The sequence below is a fragment of the Triticum dicoccoides genome, chromosome 2A (assembly GCF_002162155.2).
Source record: "Triticum dicoccoides isolate Atlit2015 ecotype Zavitan chromosome 2A, WEW_v2.0, whole genome shotgun sequence".
NCBI classification, from domain to species: domain Eukaryota; kingdom Viridiplantae; phylum Streptophyta; class Magnoliopsida; order Poales; family Poaceae; genus Triticum; species Triticum dicoccoides.
Window position 1 is genome coordinate 215,043,476 of NC_041382.1, and position 13,921 is coordinate 215,057,396.

At 48.7% G+C, this 13,921-nt stretch overlaps 1 protein-coding gene across 1 annotated transcript; it reads right to left on the reverse strand.

Moving 5' to 3' along the window:
- Nucleotides 1–1,632: 1,632 nt before the first annotated feature.
- Nucleotides 1,633–7,186, reverse strand: LOC119354285 (TBC1 domain family member 17-like). The gene is made up of 11 exons (XM_037621003.1): nucleotides 6,571–7,186; nucleotides 5,559–5,654; nucleotides 5,321–5,424; nucleotides 4,540–4,799; nucleotides 4,342–4,464; nucleotides 4,180–4,268; nucleotides 3,927–4,032; nucleotides 3,734–3,831; nucleotides 2,464–2,745; nucleotides 2,174–2,257; nucleotides 1,633–1,997 (listed from the first exon to the last, which is right to left on the reverse strand). Exons 1-11 carry the CDS (start codon nucleotides 6,670–6,672, stop codon nucleotides 1,977–1,979), a joined length of 1,365 nt encoding a protein of 454 aa, XP_037476900.1. The 5' UTR covers nucleotides 6,673–7,186; the 3' UTR covers nucleotides 1,633–1,976.
- Nucleotides 7,187–13,921: the final 6,735 nt, after the last annotated feature.

The following is a 13,921-nucleotide window of genomic DNA, read 5'->3' on the forward strand; positions in this document are numbered from 1 at the left end:
TGTACTTGTACGCATTTGTACCAATGCAAAGGCCCACGCCGTATGTACTACGTCTAGTCCAATACGGCAGCATTTGGATCACAATTTAACAGAAGAAGATTGTTTTATGTTACATCAAAAAGGGTTACAAAGGGAGTATCCCACCGCACACCTAAGGAAAGGTTTCTCTAGCTAATTAATCGGGCTCTCTAGGTCTATGGATCAGCATTGCGATCTTGGTCTTGCCGGCAGCCGTCCATTGCTGGATGTCTTGATGCGGGATGTCACCTGATCAACAGTTGAGACCTTGTTGTCGAAAATACGCGCGTTCCTTTCCTTCCAAGTGTGCCACCATACGATTTGGATCAGCGAGTTCCAAGCTTTGTGGTAGGTCTTCGGGATTTGTTGTTTGCTCCGCTCCCACCATGGAAGCAACGAGGAGGTTGTGGGTGTTGGTCTGAGCGTGTTTGGCAGCCCGCAACGATGAAGCACCATGTTCCAGAGGTCAACGGCGAAGGTGCAAGCAGCTAGTAAATGAGGCGCTGTCTCCTGCTCAACACCACAAAAGCTGACAAAGTGGGTTATGTGGCCAGCCTCTCTTTGCAAGGTTATCAGCAGTCAAGATCTTCCCCAGGGCGGCCATCCAAGAGAAAGTCTTGCATTTCAGGGTAGCATCTGATTGCCAAATGAGTTGCTTGCAAACCGAACACTGAGAGCCTTCAAATTGAATGGTGTATGCGGACGCGATGGAGAATTCACCATTAGCAGTCCGCCTCCAAGAAACCGTGTCTTGCTGATCACCGAGAACCACAACTTGCATCATTGCCCATAGACTTGTGAATTCGCGGATGGCTTGCGGCGAGATGGTAGTCTTAAGGTGTCTTGTCCATCGGTTATCGTCCATAGCTTGCGCCACCGAGAGCTTCTTCCTCGTGCAAAAGAGAAATAGTGCAGGGAACCGATGACAGTGAGCTAGTCCATCCATCCATGGGTCGAGCTAGAACCTGATACGTTGACCATCGCCGAGGTGGAATCTGGCTGAGGCCGCAAATAGGTTCAGCACCTTGGGGTCAGAGGGCAGCGGTAAGCCACTCCAGGCCTTATCCGGGTCAGTCCAGTGCATCCACATCCATCGCAGCCGCAAGGCAATACTCTGTGCTGTGAGGTCTGAAATTCCTAGCCCCCCGAAGCCAGTCGGCCGGCAAACCACTTTCCAGCTAACCAGGCACTTCCCACCATTTGCGAGCTCCTTCCCTTCCCACAAGAATCCTCTGCGCAGTTCAATCTGTTTTGAACTCGGAACCGAACTACTCTTCTTTAACCCAACCTGATAGCTCTGTTTTTTAGGGACAACCGGAGTTTTTCCTTACTTTTATAGCACAACCCCCATTTCATTAGCTTCTTTTACAGCATGACTCCTTTGGATTAGTTTGTGATCGCACTAATCCCGTGTCCAAAAAAAGACTTTGTACGTGACATTAATGATATATTTAACCTTTGCTTCTTTTAAATCTTAGCCATAGGTATCAAATTTTAATGGTAGAGATAATTTAAGTGGAACAATGGGGTGACTTGTTTGTCTCTTATTCTAATAATATAATACTAATAGATAGATAATAGATTCAGAACACAAGGTAGCAAAATCGTGCAGTGTAAGGCGTCAAATTTTCTTGGAACAAAGTTCTGTACTTCTGTGGCTACAATATTCTCTCCAGGTGAATCTCAACATGCATGACATTTCAACTTGAATTGAAATTATTATTTTTGCAAGGTACCCACAGCACCATGTCTGTACAAGCATATGAACTTATGTGGGATACAGAGAATGTGATATCATTACATACAGAAGTTGCATCTATCCTGTATCCGGGGCCATCTTCCGATTATGACCACCCATGAGAACCTTCACTCGCTGTTTCTGTGCCAAATATGGTCGTGTATGTGTAGATTCAAATGGTAAAGAATCCCTCAGTGGAAGCATATCTTCCGGTGCCTTTTTAGGTTTTCTTTGCCTGTACCTGTAAAATGAACAAAGTTACGTTTGTAGGTTTTCTTTGCCAGTTCCAGTGTATTTTAGATTTTCTTTGTCTCATTGATAGTCTAGTAGCTAGGGTATTGGAGTACTTTATCTGTTTATATGACACTAAATCTAGTCAGGATATTGCAAATAAAAGTGAGAAGAATAGCAACTTACCAGTTTGAGGTATTTCTTGTGAAGTTTCAGAGCTCCAGCGCAGGCTTTTTTCGCATCTAAATTCCCATTTACATCATTCAATATCTGAAAGGAAACAAATGCAGGAGTTGCAGATACAGAACACATGATGATATACAAACATATAATATGGGCTCAAATTTGATTTAATTTTAGGAGATGTGCTTAAAATTGGCCTTCTTTTAACTAAAAAGAAGCTTAGTCGTTGGCAACTTGCTTAAAATTGATTGGGAATTTTGAAGAGAAAGAAAAGTCAGGTTTTGGTCCAGTACCCTAATAAGATCATCCAGTCCTCTAGCTTCTTGTAACAGTTTTTCTCTCTTTTCCTTGAGCACACTTGCAACCATGAAAACTGAAATGGGAACTGGGCCATCAGTTTCCTCAGAGACATCCTTGTCCTTGTCCTTGTCCTTGTCCTTGTCCTTGTCCTTGTCCCACTTGGCAAAATGGCGCACTCCTCTTAATTTTGATTTCGATACTTTTTTATGTGCACCGCTTGCTTCTTCACATGCTGCAAAGAAGATATCCGGATCGTATTCGAGAGCCCACATCATCTGTTGGTAGGTTTTAAAAATCAGATAAGAGAATCAGAAGCAACTAACAGAAACTCATTCCCATACAAATACCACTTAACGTTTGCCAATACCAAATAAATATCAGTGCTTACAATTTTGTGAGATTTTTTTTCATGCAAGCACACAAACCACCCTACTTTGCAAATAGATGGAAACGTGTTATTATCTTTCCTTTTTCCTCAAGAGGAAGCAAGCCACTAAGTTCGTCCACGTGTAACAAATAATGGAACACCTATTTGATAATTTCAGTAAAGGAGAGATATCAAATGCAACATGCATGCAAACCCTTTAGTTTAAGCACAAAATAAAAGTCGAAGAATCCAAACCAGGTTGTAGACAGTGTACTTTTCAATTGACTTAGCCAATCTGTATTATTGAAGCTCTAACTCTCTATGTCGAGAGTAATGAAAAAGAGAAAATTCTGACAAAATAATAAATGAAAGAACAAAGTTACTATTCATGGCAAAATTCTCTTTTTTGGTTTACCATCCCATTTTCAATTGGAAGTTAATTTGAAACGATGATACATCTAAAAGACTCCACAAACTAAGGGCAGCCCGGTGCACGTAGCTCCCGCTTGCGCAGGGTCCGGGGAAGGGTCCGACCACTTTGGGTCTATAGTAGGCAGCCTTTCCCTACATTTCTGCAAGAGGTTGTTTCCAGGACTCGAATCCGTGACCTCATGGTCACAAGGCAACAGCTTTACCGTTGGGTCAAGGCTCCCCTTCAAAAGACTCCACAAACTACATTTCCAAAAAAAGGGAATTGTCATGTTGATCTTTTGCCTAAGCCAACAGGATTTTGTGATCCCCCCTAAAGTAACTTTCCACCATCTATCTCACATTCTATAAAATGTACAGCATATAATAATTTAGAACAACCATCAAACAGAAAAATGAGATGTCAAAATCGATTGTCTGGTTCTAGCAATACTCATCATACTATATTGTTTAGGATAGCTTCATACCTCCCACAGGTACAAGGAGTCCCCAAATGACACCTCACGTCGAAATAGAACCATGAACATACGGAATGCAAAAAGATAGTCACCTCCACCAAGTGTTTCTGTGTCCAGAACTCAACAATATTATAAAACCATAGGTAAACCAGAGAAAAGAAGATTAGATGTTTCACAATATGATCGGTCCAGAAATTTATACCTAGGTGGTCATGTAGCTTGGGGTCCAGCACCTGAATGATAGATGCAAGGTGCTGAAGTTGGTTAGCCACCCCAACAGATTGATCTGTGCATCTGAAATTTCCTCGCTTTAAAGATCAAACATCAGATGGTTAGAATAATGACAAAGAAAAAAGAAATCAATTCTAGGTAATTTCTAGTAGAACAAATGCACAATGGTTACTTTTATAATTAGAGGAAAGATGTCATGAGAAAACATGGAGGGCAAGGCATACCAATCTACGCATCAACTTCTCAAAGCACCAAAACGCATCTGCCTCATCGTTGAGTAGCACAATCATTGGTGAGCATAAATCACTCATTCCTGTGAGATATACAAGTTACATTGTAAGCTTGTCTGGATACTAAGTTTCCTGTGCAAGTCAGATGTAGCGCACCTTGACAGTAACCAACATCTTTGTCAATCCATGCATACACGGCTAGAATATCCCACAACTTTGAAAGATTTTCCTTGTTCTCGTAAAATACCATGGTGCGGTCAGTACGTAGCACGTCAAGTCCTATATTATTTTCAAAAATCAGAAGAAATTGGGTGAAAAGAGTCAAAGTAGAGAAACATAAGGGTTAAACTGTACCAATTTGATGTAATGTAAGCTTCCATTCAATAATTTGCTTGTCAGTAATACATTCTGCAGATTCGTCTACTTCAATTCCATTGTGGCTGCTAGTTGAAGCACCCTCTGAGGTGTTTTGGTTTGAAGTAGCCTCAAGTAAAACCAAAGGATCCTTGATAGGTCTTCCATCCTCAGTGATAAGTGGTGCTGTGATAACCTTACCACTACCAACATGAGAATCCATCTCTTTGCATTCTTCCTTCCATCTAGCATATTGTAGCCTGCATAAATCATCAGGTAAAACACTTCAGACCAAGTGAACACAGTGTTCTATTTACAGTTATCTACTGCTGAAAATCATAAAAATAAATTATTAGAGATATCATGGGAAACATAACTGTAATGCTTGGATATTACAATGGCCACTGCATGATTAACAGTTACAGAAAAATTGGCATGCTCCTGATGATACCCACAATTGCCTCCTTTTTCTCATTATGTAAGCATACGTTTATTGTTTTTGGAAGGCACTATCCTTTTTGGGGGATAGAGTACATTAAGTAGGCAACAATTTTTTGGAGCAATATGGCTGATTTAGATAAGGATAAACTCCATGCTTACTGTTTGGTTAAACTATCTTCAGACATAATTCAACAACTCAAATTTGAAATAAATAGCGTGAGCGGACAGCCGTATAATGGATGTCAGATGCATGGTTAAGATGTGCACACGATGACATCACTCTTCAAGGTAGTGTGCAGTAGCAAAATTGCACACCAGATGCTCTAAGGAAGGACAGTACCTTCTTATTTGCCTGATCTCCTCCCTCTCATCAAAGGTACTCCTCGGATCAAAGCAGCCAAGTAAGAACTCCCAAACCTCCCCCCTGACAGTCGGGTGAACACCCTAAAAGAACAAAATAAACCATTTATGATCTTTAGATTGTTAACCATGCACAATCACAATGCATATAAGAAGACAACTGTCTAACAATAGCGTATTTTGAAACTCAGAAAAAACTCTAAATTGAGGAATCTTACTCCTTTTTGTATCCGGCTTAGGACCGAGACAATGTCAAGACAGCCATCAGGATTAAATGCAGCTTGCCATTTCCGAACACTCAGTGTTTTGCCAGCCTGAAACAAAGGGACAATACTAAGTTGCTCAGAATAAGAAAGGACTCTACTCCATACATAAGAAACAAGAGTGGCCTTAACACCATTGCAGATCATAATAGGTATGTTCCCCAGTGCTCTCCCAAGAACTAAGATGGAAAATACGAAATTTAAAGCACATTGCAGCCTTATTTACAAGCACCACCACAAATCATCATGCTTGAAAGTAAGTAACATTGAGCTTTAAAATCAGTAGAAGCACATAAAAAAACGAGTTTTCACGGCAACTATGATTAGAAGTAACTAAACATGCACAAACTTCCTATCTCTAATTGTATTAACCCCGTGCCAACTTCCTCGCTTTCATTTAACCTGATGATAAATGCTAAATTTTACTTCTTTGTCCTATTTAGGCCTTTGTTTCGGTTTTTTTTTCCATTTTTTGTTCTGCTTTGTTAGTTTTGTATCTTTTTAGCGGGTCTGGTTGTCTTCTTTCTCTGATACAAAATGACGTGCATTTTGATGTGTGTTCAGGAAAACCTATATATGTTGCAATGTGGTGAATATTGTTTGTCATTTTGTACAAAATCAGTGATAAATTAAGAAACAAATAGTTCGACCTGTCATTTGCAACACATTCACATTCACAAAAGGAAATTACTCCAAAATTATTCTGCAAAAGCAAAAAATATTTTTATTGCAATGATACACCCTTAGATTCTCCATATTTTCAACTCAAAAATAAATTCTCCATATTTTCACTCGTGTAATGTTTTTCCTCGAGATTCTTCGTCATTTTCATTCATATCATCGATATTGCATTGTACATACTCCAATGCCATGAATATCCCATTTTGCCTAGAACCAGTACATTTCGGTTGGCCCAACAGCTACCACACAAACACAAAATGAAATAGAAGGAAAAAGGAAAGCAAACCTTGATCTTGAACTTGCTTTTGGGCACATCGTCTGTGCAATCGGAGCGGATCTCGTAGTACGAATCCGCGGGCGTCCCGCTGCTGATCCCCCACTTGATCATTTTCCAAGTGAATCAAGAATGTAGCAGCAGCCGGAACCCAATCAAGAAGCCAAGAAAGGCGGCAGCGCCTCTGAGGGAAGGGGGGAGGAACCGGGCTCTATTTGACCTCACGAATCAAAAAAATGGCAAAAGCAAACCAGGAAGAGAAAATGGGATCAAGTGCAATGGAACTGATCCCCCCTTGGACCTTCTCCTCCTGAAAGGAAGGGTGCGAGTGGAATCGCAGGAGGAGGGGAGGTTAAGGGGGGACGAGGTCAGGCAAAATCGGGAAGGCCTAGTGGGGTTAAATTAGAGAGGACAGGGGCGAGGGGCGTGGAAGGACGAGGACGACCGGTTCCAAGCCGCTGCCGGGCACGAGCTTGCCGGCTTCTACGGGCATCTTTGCCCATCTTGGTGCTAGTTTTCATGGTCGGAAATGGAGAGCGACGCTTGCTCTTCAGCGAAGAAGACTTCGCCTTGTCCTTTTCCTTTTTTGGAGAAAAGGAAGACTTGGTTCCAGTTTTGGAAAATTACTCAATTTCATGATTAATTCCAAATACTCCCTCCATCTGCTCATATTTCGAAACGACGATTTGGGTCTCCGAAAAAATTAATCTGGCCCCTGCGTCCCCTCCAGGCAACTCGAGCGGCGGCCGCGCATCACCCAAAATCTGTTGTTCTTCACGCTGCCTCTCCTCTCCATCGCCGGCTGGCCACGCGGGGGCAAAGCTCCATGCGTTGCATGGCGGCGGCAGGGTGTTCCCTTCTTCCCCGTCCTCTCCTCCCCATGTCGGTCTACATTGCTTCGTGCCGCCGCCGCCGCCGGCAGTTGCTCTGCCCTCACGAGTGGATAGCTCCGGGCGATGGGCCACTCGGCCAGGAGAGACTGCAGCAGCAGGACGTGGCTAAGAGCATTTCCAGCCGCGCCCCCAACAGGTCTTTCTTAGACATTTTTACCGCGCCGGCGCCAAAAAAACGGTTCAGTCGCATCTTCAGAAACTCGTTTTTTGTCGGCTCGGGGCGAAACTGGTGCCGGCAGACCCATCCGAACCCGGCTTCCTGGGGCGCCTAGGGCGCCGGCACAAGCGAAAAGGGCGCGTGGGTCCGCCCTGTCAGCGAGACGAGCGCCTCTTCCCGCCGTTTCTTCCCGCGTTTTCCCCACTTCCCTCCCGTACTCTTCCTTCCTCCCGCCAATCTCCCTACCGCTCGCCTTCCTCCCAGTCGGCCGCCATGCCACTGAAGAAGTACGTCGCCCCCCGCGCGGCGGCAACCGCGACCGCCTCCGTCGCCCAGCTGAAGCCGAGGGCGCCGCCGATCAAGCCACCGGGCATGTCAAACACCGAGTGGAGGGCGAAAGTTCAGCGGCGGGAGGCTGTCACCGCCGACCGACGGAATAGGGCCATCGCCAAGAAGGCCCACGACAACGCGGCGCGCGCGGCTGCGGCTGCCTCGGCGGACCAAACCGAGGCCGAGGCGACTCGCGCGGGGATGATGAATCCACTCGGAAGCCACGCCCAGTACGCGCCCTGGGGCCAGCAAGGCGTCGGCTCTCCGCAGCCATGGGGATCGCCCTCGCCGGGCTACGCCGACGGGGACGCGCACGGTGAGTTCAACCCAAACGTCACCTTCCCCATGGATACCCGGCCCAGCGCACGACCTCTCCCGCCTTGGCCGGCGTGCAGTACCCTCCATACAACTACTCGTCGCCCGCCTACGCTTCCTCCCCGACGCCCCCACTACGCCGTGGCCCGCTGCCCTTCTCGCACCTCGGCGACACCGACGAGACCGAGGCCGACATGGACGACATCATCGCGGCAGGTTCGGCCGCGGCCGCCGCATCTCCCGGGTTCGTCACCCAGGACGAGGTGGTCGATCTTAGTGGCAGCATGGACGGCGAGCTCCGCTACGTCTACGGCGAGGACGAGCAGGAGGAGCAGGAGGAGGAGGAGGAGGAGCCGACGCCTGCGACGGCGAGGGGGCGCAAGAAGAAGAAGCAGGCGGCCAGGACAGGCGAGCCGCGCATCAAGTGGGCGTCCAAGGAGGAGGAATGCCTCGTCGAAGCATGGAAAGTCGTCTGCCTCGACCCGACGACCGACACGAACCAGAGCATCGACACGTAATAGGACCGCATCAAGGCCGAGTTCGACGAGCGCAAGCTCGTCGACCCCTACTTCAAAGGTATCTACATGCAGTGCGGCTCCAAGGCGATGGCGAACCATTGGGGGCGTGCAACAAATGGCATGGGATCGTCGAGGAGGTCGCGGCTCGCCCGGAGAGCGGCGCCAGCGTAGAGGATCAGGTATGCCACGCCGGCCTCCCGCCTCTCTTCGCCGTGTACGCGCGCCAACTGTTTCTTCCTCCGCGCAGTTGCTGCGCATGTTCGCCCTGTACCGGCAGAGCAACAGCGACGCCGAATTCAAGTACCTCCACGTCTACAAGCGCATTGACAAGTGCGAGAAGTGGGCGGAAGTCCGGCGCACCCTCGACAAGGCCAAGGAGACCTACAAGACGGACGCGCCGACTCCTAGCGCATCGAAAGGGCGGCTGGATGGCAACAAAGTTGCCAAGAAGGGGAAATATGCCGACGCGGCCACCGCTCGAGTGCAGGAGTCCATCGAGCACTACCTCGCCGACGCGCAGGCTCGTGCCGTCCTTCGTGAAGAGAAGACCGAGGCGTGGTGGTCGGCGTTGATGTCGAGCAGCGCCGTCAAGCTTGACCTGCTCCAGACGAACGTCGCGGCGAAGAAGAGAAACACCGACCTGGCTTTCTTGCTGGGCGGGGCGGACATACTCCAGAGCACCGACGAGGCGGTCAAGGCGTGGTACTTGGCGGAGCGCGGCCTCATCCTGAACCAGCTTTCCTCGACAAGGCCGCCGACGCCAACGCACACGCCGACGCCGACGCACATGCCGCCGCCGCCAAGCCCGCGTGACGACGCCTCCAAGACGCCCTGCACCACCAAAGCCGCGCCGATACCGCCTAGCGCAGAGGCTGCTCTGACACCGCCAAGCTCGCGCACGCCAACTCCGCCAACGCCTGGGGCAGAACCCGCCGAGTGATGCGCACGTGAACTTCTACCGCTCTATTTTTTGTACGCCGAACTGTGGCTTGTGATCGCCCGACTTGTGGCGTCTTTTGTGGGCGGGAACGACCAAGTTCGAATTTTTCGCGTCCTAGGGGCGTGACTGGGAGCTAGGTCGCCCCCAGGGGCCGAACTAGCGCCGGTTCGCCCCAAGACCGCCCTTTTTTAGCGCCCTGGGGGGCCGAACGGTTGGAGATGCTCTAAGGCCAACTCCACCGCGCGACCCCATCCTGTCTGTCCCCATACGTTTGGGGTAAAATGGACAAATCAGACGGTCCAGCGCGCGGACGCAAACAGACTTTTGTCCGTTTTGTGTCCGCTTTTGACCCATCCCCAGCCCAAACTTGGTCTGGTTTTGGGGTCAAAGCGGACAGAATGCGGACATTTTCCTCGCTCGTGCATCTGGCTGCGTCCGCGCATGTAGATGATGGCCCCATCTGTCATCGAAACAAAAAGGGACCCACCACCCACCCACCTGTCCGCGCAAGCAAGGGTGGGCAGGACGCGGTGGCGCGGCGGGTGGCGGTGAGCGGCAAGTACGGCGGGGCGGGCAGGCCGCGGAGAGCTCGACTGCGGCAACAGCAGCACGGAGCAGGGGCGCGGTGCGGCTGCGAGTGTGGCGAGCGGGCGTGGCAAGGTCGCGCAGGCGGGCGAGGCGCGGCGCAGACCGACGGCGAGCACAGCGAGCGGGCGTGGCGAGGTCGCGGGGGCGGGCGCGCGCGTCGCGCGGCAGAGCGAGCGGGCATAGCGACGTCGCAGCGACGAGTGAGGCGCGACGGCCAGGCGAGGCACGACGACGAGAGCATGCGACGCGTGCCTGCGGGCTAGCTAGCTAGCTTCAGGCATACGAGCATGCGTGCATGCCGGCGAGCTTGCTAGCTAGCGAGCCGCCGCGGCCGTGTGCGCATTCCGCGTGCGGGCTAAGCTAGCGAGCCGCTACGCGTGCGGGCTAGCTAGCCAGCCGCTGCCGCCGTGGGCGCGTGCCGCACGGCGAGCAGCGGGCGACACGGCAAGCGGCGGGCGACACGGCGAACGGCAAGCGCGGCGGGCGGTCGAGCTGCGACGCACGAGCGGTTTGTCGTTGACGGGCGAGCACGGCGCGTGGGCTGCCGCGGTCGGCCTGGCGAGCGGCGGCCGCTTGGGAGGGCGGCGTCGGCTGTCTTTTATGTGTTTGTTGAAATGACCGAGCCGGACAATATTTGGGATGGGTGTGCTGCGGTGGGCGCTCGGCCGACGCAAATCCAAATCCGGGCGGACACGACCTCATTGGCACCCTCAAACGGACAAAATCCGGACAAAGCGGACGTTCGTTTGGGGTCGTGCGGTGGAGTTGGCCTAACCGCGGTCCGGCAACCGATCCAACCGACATGGTCTAGCAGTCGTCCAGATCAGGGTCCAACCAGGCCTGCGGAGGAGGAGGTGACAGGTGGTAGCGACGGTGTGTGTTGATAATGGAGGTTTTGACAAATCTGATGTCAGGCAACAGTAGCTTTGGCATCGTCCATGATCGACCCAGCGTGGTTGCCTTGACTTAGATTTGATGGTGCTTCAAACCTAGTCGGCAGGGAGGTCGTAGACTGTGCTATAGTGAGTTCCTACAGTTTTTTGCACGGTGAACTAGAGGAGGAGGTTTACATCTGATCCTTAGTGAGGTAAATGGCACTCTGACTGTCACAAAACAAATTAATGCAAGAATTATCTCCACAAAGCTCATCATATAAACCTTTCAGCCAAACTGACTCTTTACATGCTTCTGCAATAGCCATATATTCTACTTCAGTGGTAGATTGGGCAACTACTGGCTGCAACATTACCCTCCAACTCACGGCACAACCATCAACTATGAACACATAACCTGTAAGGGACCTCCTCTTGTCCAAATCGCTGGAAGAAAAATCCGAATCCACATAGCCAGCTAGTCCCTCACCAGTCTTGCCGAATTTCAAACAAGCATTGGAAGTGCCACGAAGCTACCTGAAAATCCGACCAAACTCATTGCAAATGACAAATCAGGCCTATAACACACCATGGCATACATTAAAAAACTAACACTAGAGTATGGAACTCTTGACATATACTCAAACTCTTCATCATTACTTGGACAATGAGAAGATGATAATTTGAAATGAGGAGGAATGGGAGTGCTTACCGACTTAGCATCATGCATGTTAAAACAATGAAGAACTTTCTTAATGTAACTTTGCTGACTAAGAAATAAGAAATCAAAATTTTTGTCCATACCGAGAATTTTCTTATCAGCACCAAGATCCTTCATCTCAAACTCACTACTTAACCGTGCCTTTAAAGTAGTGATATATTTCTTGCCCTTGGCAGCAATCAATATATCATCAACATAAAACAACAACACGAGTATATATAGGTGATCCATCAACAAATTTAATGTAAACACAACTATGATATGCAGACCTCTTAAATCCATGTGCTATCATAAATGAATCAAACATTTTATATCACGGTCTCGGAGATTGTTTCAAACCATATAGGGACCTCTTTAACTTGCAAACAAATTTCTCCTTACCAGGCACTATGAAACCTTCTGTTTGGTCCATATAAACCTCCTCCTCTAGTTCACCGTGCAGAAAAGCGGTCTTAACATCTACCTGCTCAAGCTCAAGATCATGCATAGCAACAATACCAAAAAAATGCATGAATGGAACTATGCTTCACAATTGAAAAGAACACATCATTATAATCAATACATGGTATCTGACTGAAACCCTTAGCCACTAACTTTGCCTTAAATCTCGCGGGCTCACTAGGAGACAAGCCCTCCCTCCTTTTGAAGATCCATTTGCAGCGAACGGTCTTCTTTTGTTTAGGAAAGCGCACAACATCCTATGTGCCATTTTTCTCAAGTGACAACATCTCTTCCTACATAGCAGCAATCAACTTCTCCCAGTAACCGGAAACAAAGTGTATGTGGATGGCTCATGGATGTTCTCAACATGTTCTGCACAACTGAAAGCATAATGAACAATGTCACATTCATCAATTAGGCGTTTAGGTTTGTTAATGACTCTCTTTCTCCTGCCGGCTACAAGAGATTGAACTTGTCACTGCAAAACAGGGGGTGAGTGCTGCACAACATCATCATCATGGACCTATGTATCTGGAGCACCATCACCATTATCACCAACCTGTGCATCTGGAGCAACATCATTATTATCCACAATTACATTTTCCTCCTCATCAAGTTGCTCCACCTGCACAGTAACTCGTTGAGGCTGTTCATCAAAAGTACCCGTGGATAGATCATCATGATACATAACAGATTCATTGAAAACAACACCCTTTCTCATGAAAATCTTATTAGTTTCAGGATTCCATAACTTGTATCCCTTTACTCATGAACCGTAACCAACAAACACAAGCTTAATAGCTCTAGGCTCAAGTTTTCCATTATCAACGTGTGCATATGCAGTGCAACCGAAAACTCTAAACTGTGAATAATCAGCTAGTGTACCAGTCCATACCTCAATGGGAGTTTTCTTATTAAGTGGAATGGATGGTGATCCATTGATGAGGTAACAGGCGGTGGAGGCGGCTTCATCCCAAAAATGTTTGTGCATGCGAGCATTGGACAACATGCAACAAGCCCTGGAGATGATGATTATGTTCATGCACTCAACCACACCATTCTGTTGATGAGTGTATGGGACGGTGTGGTGCCTGACGATGCCCAAGTTTCTGCAATAACTGTTAAAAGCTTTTAGAATTCCATACCATTGTCAGTGAGAAGTATTTTTATCTTCCTCGCAGTTTGTCTTTCTACCATAACTTTCCAATCCCTAAAGGCATCAGACACATCATATATATTTTTAGAAAAATAAGGCCATATTTTTCTGGAGTAATCATCAATAATTGTAAGCATAGCCGACAGTGCCAAAAAGCAAAACTCGCCCCCGCTCCCCCGCTCTAGCGCTCCGCGAGCCCAGCCGCGCCGGTGGCCACTCCGGCCCCGGCGGCCACCCCTCATCTGCGCGCCCCACCGGCCGCCGCCTGATGGACGTCTCCCTCTCCCCCGATGGTCAGCACCCCATGCCGCGCTTTGGCCTCCAGCCCGTCCTCGGCGGATCTGGCTCCGTCGCATGCTCCTATCGCGACGCCCTCCTCGCCTCTCTCGCGCCTTCTGTCGACGCCCCCTCTTCCATCTCAGGCCCTTCTCG